The sequence below is a fragment of the Ovis canadensis genome, chromosome 6, assembly GCF_042477335.2.
Source record: "Ovis canadensis isolate MfBH-ARS-UI-01 breed Bighorn chromosome 6, ARS-UI_OviCan_v2, whole genome shotgun sequence".
NCBI classification, from domain to species: Eukaryota; Metazoa; Chordata; class Mammalia; order Artiodactyla; family Bovidae; genus Ovis; species Ovis canadensis.
Genome location: NC_091250.1, coordinates 20,005,566 through 20,023,115, shown reverse-complemented (window position 1 = coordinate 20,023,115; position 17,550 = coordinate 20,005,566). Strand labels below are relative to the sequence as shown.

At 43.7% G+C, this 17,550-nt stretch overlaps 1 protein-coding gene across 4 annotated transcripts in view; it reads right to left on the bottom strand.

Annotated features, from left to right (window-relative positions):
- PRDM5 (PR/SET domain 5) overlaps window positions 1-17,246 on the bottom strand; it is a 267,629-nt gene extending 250,383 nt beyond the window's left edge. For 2 of the 4 annotated variants that reach the window (XM_069593364.1, XM_069593366.1), the window contains exon 1: window positions 16,779-17,162. In XM_069593364.1, coding sequence (XP_069449465.1) covers window positions 16,779-16,871 — 93 coding nt within the window. In that variant the 5' untranslated portion in view covers window positions 16,872-17,162. Of the gene's footprint in view, window positions 1-16,778 lie in introns of all 4 variants that reach the window. The other 2 variants (XM_069593363.1, XM_069593365.1) reach the window with 2 other exon arrangements.
- Between the last annotated feature and the right edge of the window lie 304 nt (window positions 17,247-17,550).

Genomic DNA, 17,550 nt, shown 5'->3' with positions numbered 1-17,550 from the left:
CTCTTAGAGGAAAACATAGGTGGTACACTTTTTGATATACATCACAGCAAGATACTTTTTGACCCACCTCCTAGAATAATGGAAATAAAAACAAAAGTAAATAAATGGGATTTAATTAAAAGCTTTGCACAGCAAAAGGAAACAAAAAACAAGATTAAAAGACAACCCTCAATGGGAGAAAATAATTGCACACAATAACAAAGGATTAATTTCCAAACTATACACGCAGCTCATGCAACTCAATACCAGAAAAACAAACAATTCAATCAAAGAATGGGCAGAAGACCTAAACAGGCAGTTCCCCAGAGAAGACATATAGACGGCCAACAAACACGTGGAAAGATGATCAAGATCACTCAGTATTAGAGAAATGCAAATCAAAACTACAATGAGGTTATCACCTCACAGTCAGAATGACCATTATTAAAAATCTACAAACAATAAATGCTGGCAAAGATGTGGAGAAAAGGGAACCTTCTTGCACCACTGGTGGGAATGCAAACTGATCCACTGTGGAGAACAGTACGGAGATCCCTTAAAAAACTAGGAACAGAACTACCATATGACCCAACAATCCCACTACTGGGCATACACACTGAGAAAACCGTAACAGAAAGAGACAGACACATGTAGCCCAACGTTCACTGCAGTTCTTTTTACAATAGCTAGGACATACAAGAGGGCTCTCGAGAGTTCCTTGGACCGCAAGGAGATCAAACCAGTCAATCTTAGAGGAAATCAGTCATGAATGTTCACTGGAAGGACTGATGCTGAAGCTGAAGCTCCAATACTTTGGCCACTTGATGTGAAGCACTGACTCATTGGAAAGGACCCTTGTGCTGGGAAAGATTGAGGGCAGGAGGAGAAGGGGATGACAGAGGATGAGATGCTTGGATGGCATCACCAACTCGATGGACATGAGTTTGAGTAAGCTCTGGGAGTTGGTGATGGACAAGGAAGCCAGGCGTGCTGCAGTCCATGGGGTCACAACAAGTCGGACACGACTGAGCGACTGAACTGAGGACATAGAAGCAACCTAAATGTCCATCAACAGGTGAATGGGTACAGAATCTGTGGTACATATATACAATGGAATATTACTCAGCTACAAAAAATGAATGCATGAGTCAGTTCTAATGAGGTGGATGAACCTAGAGTCTATTATACAGAGCGAAGTAAATCAGAAAGAGAAAGCCCAATATCGTATATTAAAGCACGTATATGGAAAGACGGTACTGATGAACCTATATGCAGGGCAGCAATGGAGATGAAGACATAGAACACAGGCTTGGGGACACACGAAGGGGAAGGAGAGCGTGGGACGACTTGAGAGAACAGCACTGAAACATATACATCACCATATGTAAAACAGATGACCTGGGAGAGTTCAATGCAGGAAGCCAGTGCTCTGGGACAACTTAGAGGGACGGGGGGGGAGGGAGGGGTGTGTGTGCGGAGGGTGGGGTCCAGGATGGGGCGGGGAACACATGTGTATCTAAGGCTGATTCACGTTGACGTATGGCAAAAAGTATCACAATACTGTAAAATAATTTTCCTCCATTTAAATTAATTTTTAAAAAAAGAATAGCATGGAAACATACATTACCATATGTAAAATAGACAGCAAGTGGGACTTTGCTGCTTGACACAGGGCACTCAAACCAGGGCTTTGGGACCACCGAGAGGAGTGGAATAGGGTGGCAGGTGGGAGGGAGGTTCAGGAAGGAGGGGACGCGTATACTTGGGCATGGTTCATGCTGCGGTATAGCAGAGGCCAACACAATACTGCAAAGCAATTATCCTTCAATAAAAAAAAGAGAGCAAAGGAAAAAAAACATACAAGGAAGCAAAGAGAAAAAATACAGCCTATCGTGAAGAAACAGAGTAAGCGGCAGAATCAGATGCAGAAATGACACAGACATTAGAACTATCAGACAAGCACTTTGACACTGGTTATGGTTAATTTGTTAAAGAATCTACTAGAAAAGGCAGATAACACGCAAGAATATAGTAGATTTCAACTAAGACATGGAAACTACAAAAGGGAATCCAGTGGAAATGCTAGAAATAAAAAACATGGTTTCAAACATGAATTCCTTTGACAGAATCACCAGGCAACCTGACACACTGAGAAAAGCAGCAATAAACTTGAAGGCGATAGAGATTACCTATTAAAATGACACGAGTGGGAAAATGGGAAAAATAAAGCAGAACAAAGTATGTAAGAGCTGCGAGACAATATCGTCAACTGGTCTGACATGCATGTAATTGGAGCCCCAGAAGAAGAAAGGAAGTTTGGGCCAGAAGTAATATTTGAAGAGAAAATGGCTAAGAATCTTCCAAAAATGATAAAAGACACCAAACTACACATAAAAGAAGCAAGTTTGTTGTGTTTTTTTTTTAAACACATCATATTCAAACTGCTAAAAGCCAAAGAAAATTAGAAAAATCTTGAAAAGTAGAAGGGGAAAAAAGAATGTGTGAAGAACATAACACTTATATGCCATAACCTCTGGAAAGCAAACTCTCCAGAAATGTTGTAAGTCAAAAAAAGAAGTAATTATCGTCAATATAATGAGAAAGAAAAAAAACCTGTCAATCTGGAGAAGGTACCTTTCAAACACAAATGCAATACTTTTTTCAGAAAACAAAAAATGAGAAAACTCATTGCCATTAGACTTGTGATACAAAAAATGTTCAAAGGATATGGTTCTCACATAAGGAATGTGATACCACACAAAAACTAATTCAAAACAAAGAAATGATGAGCTCCAGAAACCAAAATAAACATAAATAACACAATACGTCTTATTTTTTAATTGCTCTAAAAGATAATTGATGGTATAAAGGGAAAAGAGTAAAAGTGTACTGTAAGGTTTGTGACACATGAAACAGACGAAAATGATGTTATAAAGCATGGGAAGGAGGAACTGGTGCAACAGCTGTTATCCACTGCCTGTTTGATGCCTGTTATCTAATAAACTTGTCAAAATCAATATGCCTTAAACCAAATTCCAGATCTTCCCCCTTCAAATCTGCTCCACCAAAATCTTCCTCATCTCAGTTGCTGGCTGACAATCCAATCTTCCCAATTTTTCAGGCTAAAATCCTTGGAATCATGTTTGATCCTTACCTTTCTTCCACTTACCTCATCAGCACATTCTGTCTTCAAACTACACTTCCAACATCGCCACCATCTTGGTCTAAACCACCATCACCTCTCACATGGATTACTGCACAAGAATCCTAACAAGTCTCCTAGTTTACTCTGAGGCTAACTATTCTCAACACAGCAGTCAAAGCGATCCTTGATAAACTCAAGTCAGATCACGTCCCTCCTTGGCCTAAAACTCTGCCGCGGCTTCCTATTCCACTCAAAGTAGAGCCGACGGCTTCACAGTAGCCTGAAAGGCCCTTCACGGTCTCTCTTGCGTCTTCTCTTAGTGCACAGCCCCCCAACAAGACCATTCCAGCCTCACTGCTCTCCTTATTCCCTGAACACAGCACGCAAACTCTCATCTTGGGGCCTTTGCTCTAACTGCTGCCTTTCTTCCTCTAGCAATGTTTAGCTCCTTCCCTCCCATCCTTTAAGTCACTGCCTATATTTCCCCCGCTTAGTGAGGATTACCTGGACCAATCACCTATTTAGATCAACATCCAATCACACACCCACACACTCTGCCAAGTCAACAATACCCAGCTCTACTTTTTCTTTTTTTCTGAAGGACTTTCAACATTTTAGCACAGTATAAAATGTTTCTAATTTTTCATTGTCAATTTTCTGTCCTAGCTCCTGTCACTAAAAAGCAAGCTAAGCAAGAGCCAGAATTTCTATTTTGTTCACTACTGCATTCCAAATAGCTGGTACAGATCTTGGCAATAAACATTTCGTGAATAATTGTATAAAGCAAGCCCCAAACAAATGAAAATTACATCATATCCCCCTTATAGAATATGTGGTTAAAAATATTAGAGCCAAAGTACATTACTTAGAGGGATCTCTGTAAGTGACTGCTGAAATAGTAGATGATGAAATGAGTTTACTCTTTTCTCGTTTTTGTAAAGTAACTTTATGAAAGAGTGTATAGTTATGTGTCTATGCTAATGGAAATGAGCATGGATACAGCATTTTATCAGTATGCAGAAAAATAATTTTCGGTCTTTTTTTATGCAAAAGGTATATGGAAAGATCTGAGTTCAGACTCTGATTGATTGCCTTCTTGGGCTATAACCTTCCTCACAATCGGTTTCCTCATCTATAAAACAAGGACAATAACGGCCACCTTGCAGACTTACTGGAGGGCTTAACTGCAGACCACGGGACACCTCTAGTGACTGCCTCTGTCTCTCTCCTTCTGTCTCTGGCCACTGCCCCAGGGCCTAACAACTGCAGTTGCTCAATAAACATTTGCTGAATTAACTGAAGCTGTTACAGTCACAGAAACCAACCAAATCTGAATCTGTAATGACACCAAGAAATACAAGCCTTCAGTCATCTGTAGAGGGTCAACGTGTGAGCACAGAAAAGAGACAGCACGGAGGGCAGGCGCCAGTGGCGACTACCTGATCAGTTTTCACCAGCCACCAGGAACCATAAGCAAGCATCTACCCGCAGAATTTTAGCTGGGGCACAAAGACCCCTTAGGACTTCCTCACAAGAGTCACCTTCTAAGCTGATCAACAAAACACCTTATTCCACAAAACCTACTCTTTTATTAACATTTATGTAGAGAGTTTTCCTCTGCGCTTTCACTTACTTTACTTTTGCGGACCACCCAGATAATGGGTGTTTTCCTCTTTCCCACGTTTTTCTAACCCTACACAACGTGCCTGTTTTTGTTTATTTTCAGCTTCCTGTATTTTCACAAATTCAAGATTTAAATATCAGAGATTTTTCTCTTTGGATTTTACCTTACCAAAAGTCTCCACTACAAAGCCCTCAAAGAGAACCAAGGTGCCTGCCTTGCACGAGAGAGATGGCACTGCAGCAGCAGCAGGAGCCTGTGAGGCAGCGGCGGGCGGCAGGACTCCAGGCAAAGCTCACCTCGGCGTCAGCGCCTTCATCTGTCAGGTGAGCGTGTGCGGCCTGGATTCCCTCGGACATCCTTCTCAGCCCCATCACTGAGAGCGTGATCAGCATCTGTTCTTCCTCCCAACTTACACGCGCTCCCTTCCTCTATAGGAGAACCACTCACTCAGGTGTTACTGCGTGAATGCCAACCTTGTTGACCTCTGTCAGAATCAACACTGAACACAAGGCAGAACAGTCATCAGTATGGCAGATGTGTAATGCGGACATTTCACCGGGACCAGTAGTTGAGGGTTAATTCACTGCAAAATGATTTCTATGACACAGACAAGAAGAATTACACTTTGGAGCTATGGCAGCGTGTATAATGTGTGTGTGTGCTAAGCCACTTCAGTCATGCCTGACTTTTTGAAACTGTAGCCCACTAGGCTCCTCTGTCCATGGGACTCTCCAGGCAAGAATACTGGAGTGGGTTGCCATTTCCTCCTCCAAAGGATCTTCCGGACCCAGGGATCGAACCCAGGTCTCCTGCATTGGCAGATGGGATTCTCTACCACCGAGCCACCTGGGAAGCCCATGTAGCCTCTAGAAAACTGCAAAACTCAAGGAAGTAAACTCTCTCTTTGGAGCCAGAAGGAACCAGCCCTGACCACCCCGTTTAGATTTATATTGTCCAGAACAGAAAAGAATAAATTTCTCTTGTTTTAAGCCAGACAGTTTGCCACAGTAGCAACAGGAAACTAACACCGTACCTCAGGGCTATCACAACAGACACAGTTCCATCTGTGGAACCTGTATTTGTTCACAAGAAGAGCGAAGTTTACCTCTGTTAGTACGTTTCACTCTCTCTCAACCCTATGAAGTAGACATTGTTACTGTACCCATTTTCAGATGAAGAACTTGAGGCCAAAAGCTGTTGGCCAGTGTGACTCGTTAAGTATTGCCTGGGTGACAGAGTAAATGGTGGACCCATGACACCAATTTCAGTGAGTCTGACCCGACTTTGTGCTCTTAATCACTCTGGAGTTGAATGGTTTGTAGATAGAATTACTAAAAGTAAGACTGAAGCAGTCCTTTAAAGATCAGACCTCCTGACACACCTTATTTCAGACTGAGGAAGTTGGGAGACTGCCCTGGGGTTCATGGGCACAGGAGGCCACTCAGGAACCCCGTGGGCATAAGAGCAGTGATGAGAGGGAAGCAAGCCAGGAACTGAGCTATCCCAGAGGGGGCAATTCACTGCGGCTACTGTGTACCAAGTTAAGGAGACCTCAGCCTCACCAATGCTCTTAACTGCTTCTACCAGAATTAGGGGCCAAATATGAGAAAGATACTATACTCACTTCATTTATATTAAGTCATTTTCCTTTTTTGCTTTTCTTTAGCTTTCCTTTCAGTCTTTAGTTCTTTTTAGAAATACAAACCCCGCTCAGCTATACTAAGGGCATGCAAGTTAATGAGCTTCTACATATAAAGGAAAACATGTCAGACGATAAGGTCAGGCAGGCTTTAGCCTGCTAATGAAGAAGGAATTGGAAAGGAGAAAAAAATTTAAAGTCTACATTAGGACAACTGAAAATTTTGACAAGAAGTAATCACTGAGGAAATATATAATCTATAAACTGGGGATAATAGTAAACCCCTGAAGACTGTTACACAACAAAATAACAATGCAAGTGCATAGGAAACAAAAAAAAAGCAGAATTCAAAACGTCTGATTGTGTGTGACAGTCCCAGGCGGGCCTACAGGCTCCAAGGTACAAGGTGATGCTTCAGTGGAAATTTTTAACAACTTCCTCAGTCTGAAATAAGGTATGTCACGAGGTCTAACCTTTAAAAGACTGTTTCCATCTTATTTTCAGTAATTCTACCTACAAATCATTCAACTCCAAACTGACTTGAGAGCACAAAATCTGGTCAGATTCACTGAAATTAGTACCATGGGTCCACCATTTACTCTGTCGCCCAGGCAATACTTAACCAGTCACACTGGCCAACCACTGGCCTCAATTTCTTCATCTAAGAATGGGTACAGTAACAATATCTACTTCATAGGGTTGAGAGAGAGTAAAACGTACTAACACAGCCAAACTTAAAGTTCTTAATAAAAAGACAATAATAATGTGACCCTATAAATTCAACTCCATAAGGCTTTCTTTGATTTCCCCAGCACTCTCTGATGACTTACTATAACGACCGAGGTTTCTCCCTCTTACCTATTTAATTAATTTTTTATTGAAGGATAATTGCTTTACAGAATTTTGCTGCTTGCCGTCAAACCTCAGCATTTTACATATAGTAAGTTTCCGTGTTACTCTTTCCATACATCTCACCCTCTCCTCCCCCACCCATGTCCATAGTCTATCCTCTATGTCTGTTTCTCCATTGCTGCCCTGTAAATAAATTCTTCAGTACGATTTTTCTAGATTCCGTATGTATGTGCTAGAATATGGTATTTATCTTTTTTCTGATGAATAGGTTTTAGGTTCATCCACCTCATTAGAACTGACTCAAATGCATTCCTCTTATGGCTGCATAATATTCCATTGTGTATATATACCACAACCCCTTCTTTATCCATTCATCTGTCGATGGACATCTAGGTTGCTCCCACATTCTAGGTATTGTAAATAGTGAAGCAATTAACAAGGGGATACACGTGTCTTTTCCAATTTTGGTTTCCTCAGGGTATATGCCTCGAAGAAGGCAATGGCACCCCATTCCAGTACTCTTGCCTGGAAAATCCCATGGGCAGAGGAGCCTGGTGGGCTGCAATCCATGGGGTCGCTAAGAATCTGACACGACTAAGCAACTTCCCTTTCACTTTTCACTTTCATGCATTGGAGAAGGAAATGGCAACCCACTCCAGTGTTCTTGCCTGGAGAATCCCAGGGACAGGGGAGCATGGTGGGCTTCCATCTATGGGGTCACACAGAGTCAGACACGACTCAAGCAACTTAGCAGCAGCAGCAGCAGCAGCAGCAGGGTGTATGCATAGGAGTTGGATTGCTGGGTCATTCAGTGGTTTTATTCCTAGTTTTTAAGGAATCTCCATACCCTCTTCCATAGTGGCTGTATCAATTTACATTCCCACCAACAGTGCAAGAGTGTTCCCTTTCCCCACACCCTTTCCAGCATTTATTGTTTGTAGACTTTTTGATGAGGGTCATTCTGACCAGTGAGGGGTGATATCTCATTGTAGTTTTGATTTGCATTTCTCAAATAATGAGCAATGTTGAGCTTCTTTCCATGTGTTTTTAACCATCTGTATGCCTTCTTTGCAGAAATGTCTGTTTAGGTCTTTCTCCCATTTTTTGATTGGGTTGTTTGTTTTTCTGGTATTGAGTTGTATGAGTTGCTTGTATATTTTGGAAATTAAACCTTTGTCAGTTGTTTCATTTGCTATTATTTTCTTCCATTCTGACGGCTGTCTTTTCACCTTGCTTACAGTTTCCTTTGCTGTGCAAAACCTTTTAATCAGGTCCCACTTCTTTACTTTTGTTATTTCCGTTACTCTAGGAAGTGGGTCATAGAGGATCTTGCTTTATGTCATTGAGTGTTCTGCCTATGTTTTCCTCTAAAAATTTTATAGTTTCTGGTTGTACATTTAGGCCCTTAATCCATTTTATCTTTGTGTATGGTGTTAGAAGGAGAAGGCAATGGGACCCCACTCCAGTATTCTTGCCTGGAAAATTCCATGGACAGAGGCGCCTGGTGGGCTACAGTCCATGGGGTCACGAAGAGTCACACACGACTGAGTGACTTCACTTTCACTTTTCACTTTCATGCATTGGAGAAGGAAATGGCAACCCACTCCAGTATTCTTGCCTGGAGAATTCCAGGGACGTAGGAGTCTGGAGGGCTGCCATCTATGGGGCCGCGCAGAGTCAGACACAACTGAAGCGACTTAGCAGCACCAGAAGCATGGTGTTAAGAAGTGTTCTTAAAAAAAAAAAAAAAAAAAAAAAGAAGTGTTCTAATTTCATTCTTTTACATGTAGCTATCCAGTTTTCCCACTTCCATTTATTGAAGAGGCTATCTTTGCCCCATTGTATATTCTTGTCTCTTCTGTCATAAATAAGGTACCCCTAAGTGCATGGGTTTATCTCTGGGCATTCTATCTTGTTCCATTGGTATATATTTCTGTTTTTGTGCCAGTACCATACTGTCTTAATGACTGTAGCTTTGTAGTATAATCTGAAGTCAGGAAGCTTGATGCCTCCAGCTCCATTCTCCTTTTCCAGACTAAAAATTACTGTAAGTCTGTAAATTCTGTTGCCTAAAGCAGTGCCCAGCAAAATCAATCCATATAAACAGTGTAAATTTGGACATGTGATACATAAAAAATGCATTTTTTAAGATTCTATACTGTATTTCCATTTTCCCAACAAGGCTATAAGTCCCAGAGTATGGAAAAAGAAACTCTTTTTATCAATACTGCTTAGTGCACTGTCCTATTTTAATTCAATGCTTAGCCAGGGTTGGTTGCTTTTGATGAACTTTTACCAACATATTCTACAACTGAAAGTACCATTTCCAACATAGCAGACTTCACATGAGAGCAAATGGCACCAAGACAAGTTGGCACCAACTGGTCAAGCCAAAAACTGAGTCACCCTCGATTCTCCTTCAATAATGAGCCTCATTCAACCCACTGAAAGATTCTAGTTGGCTTTATTTTAACCTCTAAACAATACCTCGAAGCCAAACAATTTCCTCTATCCTCAGTTCAACCCTAGTTCAGGCTCACTTGCATATTTCCCTGCATATTCTTCTAGCTAGCTCAGCTTCTTCATGTTTCATGCAGATGTCACCTCCCCTGAGAGGTCTTCCCTCCCAGCATGCCTGAAGTAGGAGGCTCCACCTCTATTCACTCCCTAATGCATCATTCTGTTTTCAGGTTTCACTTAACACATGCTGTAATTATTTTGGAAACTTTCCCTTCTGTACCTGCTTACTGCCTCTCTTCCCACACAAGAAAACAAGCTCCAGGTGAACAAAGACCTTGCCCTTTCTGCCAACCTATATATCCTCAAGACCTAGCACAGTGCCTGCCACAACTGAAAGATTAAATGACTGGAAATCAGAACAGAAGAAAGGAAAATCAACAGCCTGCAACAAACCTCAAGGAAACAAAGACTGGTAGTGGTATATTTGCTACCCTAACCCTATGCATAAAATCACAGAATCTGAGAGCTCAAAGAAATATTATTTACCTTCCACTTTTTGAGTACAAACACAGTATCAAACACACCACTCTCTGGTTAATCACATGATCTGACAATGGAAAATATAGTCATGATATAAAAAATGCATTGCAGTGAGCTGTTAACATAACTTTTTATTGTATGTTTACTTACTATATTAGCTTTGAATACCTAACATTAACTTTAATCTGCATAGTAATTTAGAATTTTACATCTTTTTTGCAACATCAAAAGGTTCATGAGATTAACATTTCGCAAGCACTTAGAACAGGGTCTGACAAACTAACGTGTTAAATTTACTTTTTCTTATTACACTTTTCATTAGGAAACTGCAATGAGTACAGCGTGAATGAACTCAGGCCTCTTTTATCTACTCTAGGACTTTCCAACAGACTCACATCCATTCTTTCTCTCAAAAGCAGTAATGGCTCACATAGAAATATCTAACAAATGACCCTCTCTTCATTCAATCTCTAATTTCCATAATGGTAAGAAAAGGGGCTTTCCAGGTGGCTCAGTAGTAAAGAATATGCTTGCCAAGCAGGAGACACAGGTTCAATCCCTAGGTCTGGAAGATCTTCTGGAGAAGGAAATGGCAAGCCACTCCAGTATTCTTGCCTATTAGGCTTCTCTGTCCGTGGGATGGCAAAAGAGTGGGACACGACCTAGCAAATAAACAACAAGAAAAGGAAAGGACATTCCATAATGGCCAAAAAAGATCATTTCTTCTTCTTCTTGTCATTTTATACACTTTATAGCAAAAAAAAAGGGGGGGGGGGCGGGGGGGTACTGCAGCAGCAGTACCAAGCCTACAAAAACAAGACGACGCCAAGGAAAAAAGTAGGAGAACAAAGGTGGAACCAGGGTATTAGGTGACTTGGCTGCAGAGACCCCCTCCCCCACACTAGGAAACATGGCACAAAAAGGGATGGGTCTAGAAAAGGATTAAAGGATCCAATCGGTAAGGGAATTCCAGATCAGTGTGATGGTTGCACTGCAAGCAGAAAGTCTAGCAAAATCCCCCAAGATCAGTACAGGTCTACAATAAGATTCTCTGCAATCAACACGTGGCTTAAATTGCAAATTTTTAAAAAATAATAATTATTATGCAAGCATCAGTTCAGTTCAGTTGCTCAGTCATTTCTGACTCTTTGTGACCCCATGAACTGCAGCACAGCAGGCCTCCCTGTCCATCACCAACTCCCAGAGTTTACTCAAACTCACGTCCATTGAGTCGGGGATGCCATCCAACCATTTATCCTCTGTCATACCCTTCTGCTCCTGCCTTCAATCTTCCCCAGCATCAGGGTATTTACAAATGAGTCAGTTCTCACATCAGGTGGCCAAAGTATTAGAGTTTCAGCTTCAACATTAGTCCTTCCAATGAATACTCAGGAATGATTTCCTTTAGGATGGACTAGTTGGATCTGCTTGCAGTTCAAGGGACTCTCAAGAGTCTTCTCCAACACCACAGTTCAAAAGCATCAATTCTTCAGCACTGAGCTTTCTTTAGAGTCCAAGTCTCACATCCATACATGACTGCTGGAAAAACCATAGCCAAAAGCCTCCTGATAAAAGTGAAAGGGATAGTGAAAAAGGTAGCTTAAAGCTCAACATTCAGAAAACTAAGATCAGGGCATCTGGTCCCATCACTTCATGGGAAATAGATGAGGAAACAGTAGAAACAGTGGCAGACTTCATTTTGGGGAGCTCAAAAATCACTGCAGCTGGTGACTGCAGCCAAAAAATGAAAGACGCTTTCTCCATGGAAGGAAAGTTATGACCAACCCAGATAGCATATTAAAAAGTAGAGATATTACTTTGCCAACAAAGGTCTATCTATTCAAGGTTATGGTTTTTCCAGTGGTCATGTATGGACGTGAGACTTGGACTATGAAGAAACCTGAGCACCAAAGAATTGATGCTTTTGAACTGTGGTGCTGGAGAAGACTCTTACGAGTCCCTTGGACTGCAAGGAGATCCAACTAGTCCATCCTAAAGGAGACCAGTCCTACATGTTCATTGGAAGGACTGATGCTGAGGCTGAAACTCCAATACTTTGGCCACCATGCGAAGAGTTGACTCATGGGAAAGACCTTGATGCTGGGAGGAATTTGGGGCAGAAGGGTACAACAGAGGATGAGATGGCTGGATGGCATCTCTGACTCAATGCACATGAGTTTGGGTGAACTCTGGGAGCTGGTGATGGACAGGGAGGCCTGGCGTGCTACAATTCATGGGGTCACAAAGAGTCCGACACGACTGAGCAACTGAACTGAACTGACTAGAGGAACCTTTGTTGGCAAAGGCATGTCTCTGCTTTTGAATATGCTGTCTAGGTTGGTAATAGATTTTCTTCCAAGGAGAAAGTGTCTTTTAATTTCATGGCTGTAGTCACCATCTGCAGTGATTCTGGAGCCCAAGAAAATAAAAACCTGTCACTGTTTCCAGTGTTTCCTCATCTATTTCCCATGAAGTGATGGGACCGGATGCCATGATCTTAGTTTTCTGAATGGTGAGCTTTAAGCCAGCTTTTTAACTCTCCTCTTTCACTTTCATCAAGAAGCTCTTTAATTCTTCTTCGCTTTCTCCCATAAGAGTGGTGTCATCTGCATATCTGAGGTTATTGATATTTCTCCCGGCAATATTTCTCGTGATTCCAGCTTGTGCTTCATCCAGCCCAGTGTTTCTTATGATGTACTCTGCATATAAGTTAAATAAGCAGGGTGACAATATACAGCCTTGACATACTCCTTTCCATATTTGGAACCAGTCTGTTGTTCCATGTCCAGTTCTAACTGTTGCTTCATGACCTGCATACAGATTTCTCAAGAGACAGGTCAGGTGGTCTGGTATTCCCATCGCTTGAAGAATTTTCCAGTCTGTGGTGATCCACACAGTCAAAGGCTTTGGCATAGTCAATAAAGCAGAAATAGATGTTTTTCTGGAACTCTCTTGCTTTTTCGATGATCCAGTGGATATTGGCAATTTGAACTCTGGTTCTCCTGCCTTTTCTAAAACCAGCTTGAACATATGGAATTTCACAGTTCACATATTGCTGAAGCCTGGCTTGGAGAATTTTGAGGATTACTTTATTAGTGTGTGAGCTGAGTCCAATTGTGTGGTAGTTTGAACATTCTTTGGCATTGCCTTTCTTTGGGACTGAAACAAACACTGAACTTTTCCAGTCCTGTGGCCACCGCTGAGTTTTCCAAATGTGTTGGCATATTGAGTGAAGCACTTTGACAGCACTGTCTTTTAGGATTTGAAATGGCTCCACTGGAATTCCATCACCTCCACTAGCTTTGTTCGTAGTGATGCTTCCTAAGGCCCACTTGACATCACATTCCAGGATGTCTGGCTCTAGGTGAGTGATCACACCATCATGATTATCTTGGTCGTGAAGATCTTTTCTGTATAGTTCTTCTGTGTATTCTTGCCACCTCTTCTTAACATCTTCTGCTTCTCTTAGGTCCATACCATTTCTGTCCTTTATTGAGCCCATCTTTGCATGAAATGTTCCCTTGGTATCTCTAATTTTCCTGAAGAGATCTCTAGTCTTTGCCATTCTATTATTTTCCTCTATTTCTTTGCACTGATCACTGAGGAAGGCTTTCTTATCTCTCCTTGCTATTCTTTGGAACTCTGCATTCAAATGGGTATGCTGCTGCTGCTAAGTCACTTCAGTCGTGTCCGACTCTGTGCGACCCCATAGACGGCAGCCCACCAGGATCCCCCATCCCTGGGATTCTCCAGGCAGGAATACTGAAGTGGGTTGCCATTTCCTTCTCCAATCAAATGGGTATATCTTTCCTTTTATCCTTTGTTTTTCGCTTCTCTCCTTTCCACAGCTATTTGTAAGGCCTCCTGAGACAGCCATTTTGCTTTTTTGCATCTTTCTTGGGGATGGTCTTGATTCCTGTCTCCTGTACAATGTCACGAACCTCCGTCCATATGTTCTTTAGGCACTCTATCAGATCTAATCCCTTGATTCTACTTCTCACTTCCACTGTATAATCGTAAGGGATTTGATTTAGGTCATACCTGAATGGTCTAGTGGTTTTTCCTACTTCAATTTAAGTCTGAATTTGGCAATAATAACATGCAAGTATACATGTTATAAAAGTGTACTAAAACAGCTATAACTTCCAACTTAAAAACCTAAAATGAGATTCCAAAATTTGTTCAGAATGAAGAACAAAAGACTTTTAAGTAAGATCCTTAATATAGCTGCTAAAATATTTTTTTTCTCAGATCCTTTGAGATCTGAGGCCAGAGTTCCACCTAACATAAGGTAACCTGAAACATTTAAGCATCAGGAACCTATACGCAAACAGGTAAGGGATGCACCGATATTCAGCTTTAGCTTTACAGCACAGCTAAAATCTGCCATTCAGCTTCAGTTTTAGACCTGTTTTTGGAAGGCAAGGAGCTGAAACCTACAAGGTCATTTTTGGCATCAATGAACTTGCCCATGATCAATTACCTTATGACTGACGATCTTGTGATCACAACTAAACTTTGTCACTAACAGTGTATCATTTGAACTTATTGCAAACATCTACAGATTCACTCGAAATACAGGTTAAGAATTCTAGTTATGACCTAGATGAAACCATGTGTTTTACATGTTGAAGTTACATAAACCAAGAAAACATAAGTATCTGTGAGTACTGCTGTAACATATAATTTTGGAAGCTGTTCACTCTACACCACAAAATAATTTAAAACTTCCAAATAAGTTAATTCTTGGAAAAATAATTTGGAATAAAAATATCAAAAGAACATATATCAGCCAGCTCTTTCTGGAAATCTTAGTAAAGCAAAATAAGAATAATTTAATAACTCTAATATTTCTACAATTTTAGTATATTACTAGATCCCTGGGTCAGGAAGATCCCCTGGAGAAAGAAATGGCAACCCACTCCAGTATTCTTGCCTGGAAAATCCCATGAAGAGAGGAGCCTGGTGGACTACAGTCCATGGGGTCGCAAGAGTCGGACACGACTTAGCAACTAAACCACCACCATTAAACTAATGTTTAAGAACTATGCTTTTTAAGTACTTACATTCAGTCCTGAGACCTTCAAGAAAAATCCACTTGGGAATTTTCATTTCTTGTGAGAAAATTAAAAATAGAATCTCAATCTGTGAAAGAGCAGAAGTTTACCATTTTGGCAAAAACACCTATCCAGATAAAGCGCTGACACCTGCTTTTCACCTTGGAGCATTCTCCCACTCTATTTAAAAGAGTAAACAGGGGGGTTATCACTCCCAATTTTACCCTGGGTGTTACTTACAGCCCCTGCTGTCAATGAAGGCCTTCTGAAGCACTTTCCTTCACCTGCTCCTTAGGTGAGGGGGTGGGGGAAACTCATACTCAAATGAAAGACATCCCTGTGTCTCAGGTGCATCTTGCGAAGCTCCTTTAGCCCACCTTCAGAGAACAAACATGCTCTCGCCCAAACCTCACCCCTAACAAAGTCGGGGAGACGGGTGCTGGGAAGATGGCAGAAAAAGACCTGAAAACAACATGGGCTTTGGACCAAGAAGCAAGGGGTGGCAGCCTAACTCACTAACCCGGAAGGAAATTTAACCTCCAAGTCCTTCTGTTCTCTCCTCTCCTGCACGCAGATTAAGACTGTTCTCGCAGGAGTGTTACGCCAGTGAAGCTACCAACAGAGATAACAGCAAGTGTGGGCCCTGGCACCAAGTAGCTACTCAGTAAACGCTGGCTCTCACTGTCCTGCGCACTTCAGCGCTGCCTCCTCGGTTTCAGATGTTACCTATCCTCCGGAATGGCAGCTGTTAACAGTCTCAGCAGATACAAAGTCTTGGTATTTTCCCGTAATCTCTCCTAAGCGTTTGCTTTCAACCTCCAGCATTTCCAGTCCATTCCCTGATGAGAACTGCCATGTGCTGGTCCTACTCACGTGTCTCTAAACTTCTGGAAGGAGAGAGGGAGAAAAATCCAGAAAAACTGAGAGAAAGGGGCCGAGACTCATACATTATCTAGAAGGCACCTCCCAGAACTCACATTACACATTTTGAAAAGAGGGGAAGAACTGGGGATGCCAGAATGAGATGCTGAGGCCTGCGGTAACGCGGCGCTGCGGGCAGCGCCCCCACCCCCATCCCTCCCCACCGGGGAAGCGAGGCGTCTCTGGTCACATTTCCACATCCTGAAGCAAGAAAGGCGGCGGAGCTGCGAGCGCGCCCGAGAGACAGCCGCCCGCGCGTGCCTCTGCCAGCGCCAGGACAGAGCCCCCCGCCGGGGCCGAGGCGGAGGGGGCAGCATCCCGCCTCACTTCCTGCAGCGGAGGAAAGACATCTTGCCGCAGGGCGGCCGGCGGCGGAGCGCGCCCCGCCGCACCTACGTGGCGCCGCCGGCTCGCGAGGACTGGGGCTCGGAAGCCGCCCCGCCGGCCGGGCTCCCCGCGGGGCTCCCGCGGAGAGGCGACGCGCGCGGAGCCCGCGGGCGCGGTGAGGGGCGCGCGGCGCGGCGGGAGCGGGCGCGCGCGGGCCGCCGCCGGGTCACCCACCTTCCTCACGCGGCGGGCCGTGTAGAGCCCCATGCCGTCCTGAACGCGGGAGGACTTCAGGGAGAACCTGTCCGGCACGTACATGCCCAGCATGCTGCCGCCGCGCCGCCGCCGCCCTCAGCGCCGGCACCGGGGAATTGGGGTGCCGGGGCGGCGGGGAGAGGCCGGCGGGCAGGAGGAAGTGGAGCCTCCCTCCCAGAATCCCCACCTCCCGCCGACTCCAGGATCCCCCGCGGCCCGGCCCCTCCTCGCCCCGGGTCCGGCTCGGCCGCGAGCGGCGGAGGCCGCGGCTGCCACGGCGGGCGCGGGGGCGCGGGGACGCCGCGGGCGGACGCCGCGCGCTGATTGGCCCGAAGTTAGCGGCCCGCACCCGCGCGCGGCGCGGAGCCTCGAACCCGGAGGCCGGGGAGCCGAGCCGCCCGCGCGCGCGCTGCGCCCGGCTGGCGGGCGACGTGCCCGCCCTTCTCTGGCCTCTGGGGTTCGACTCCGAACTAGTGCTCCCAGTCGGGGGATTTTACACTCTTCGGCTGCAAAACTAAATGGGTCTTGACAGAGCTGGGGCCATCCTCCCAAACAACTTTACAAGTTTCAGACCGAAAGCATACTTACTGCCTAACTATTGAGAGCAGTCCCTGAGCTCTAGGCAGTCTCAACCCTTTTACTTGTGAGGTCCGCATCTTTGGATTACTTCATGCTTATTTCAGAGGCTCAAACTCCTAGGGGACTAATAAATACGTTGATTAACGTTCAGAAACAAGAGGGTATACGCAGC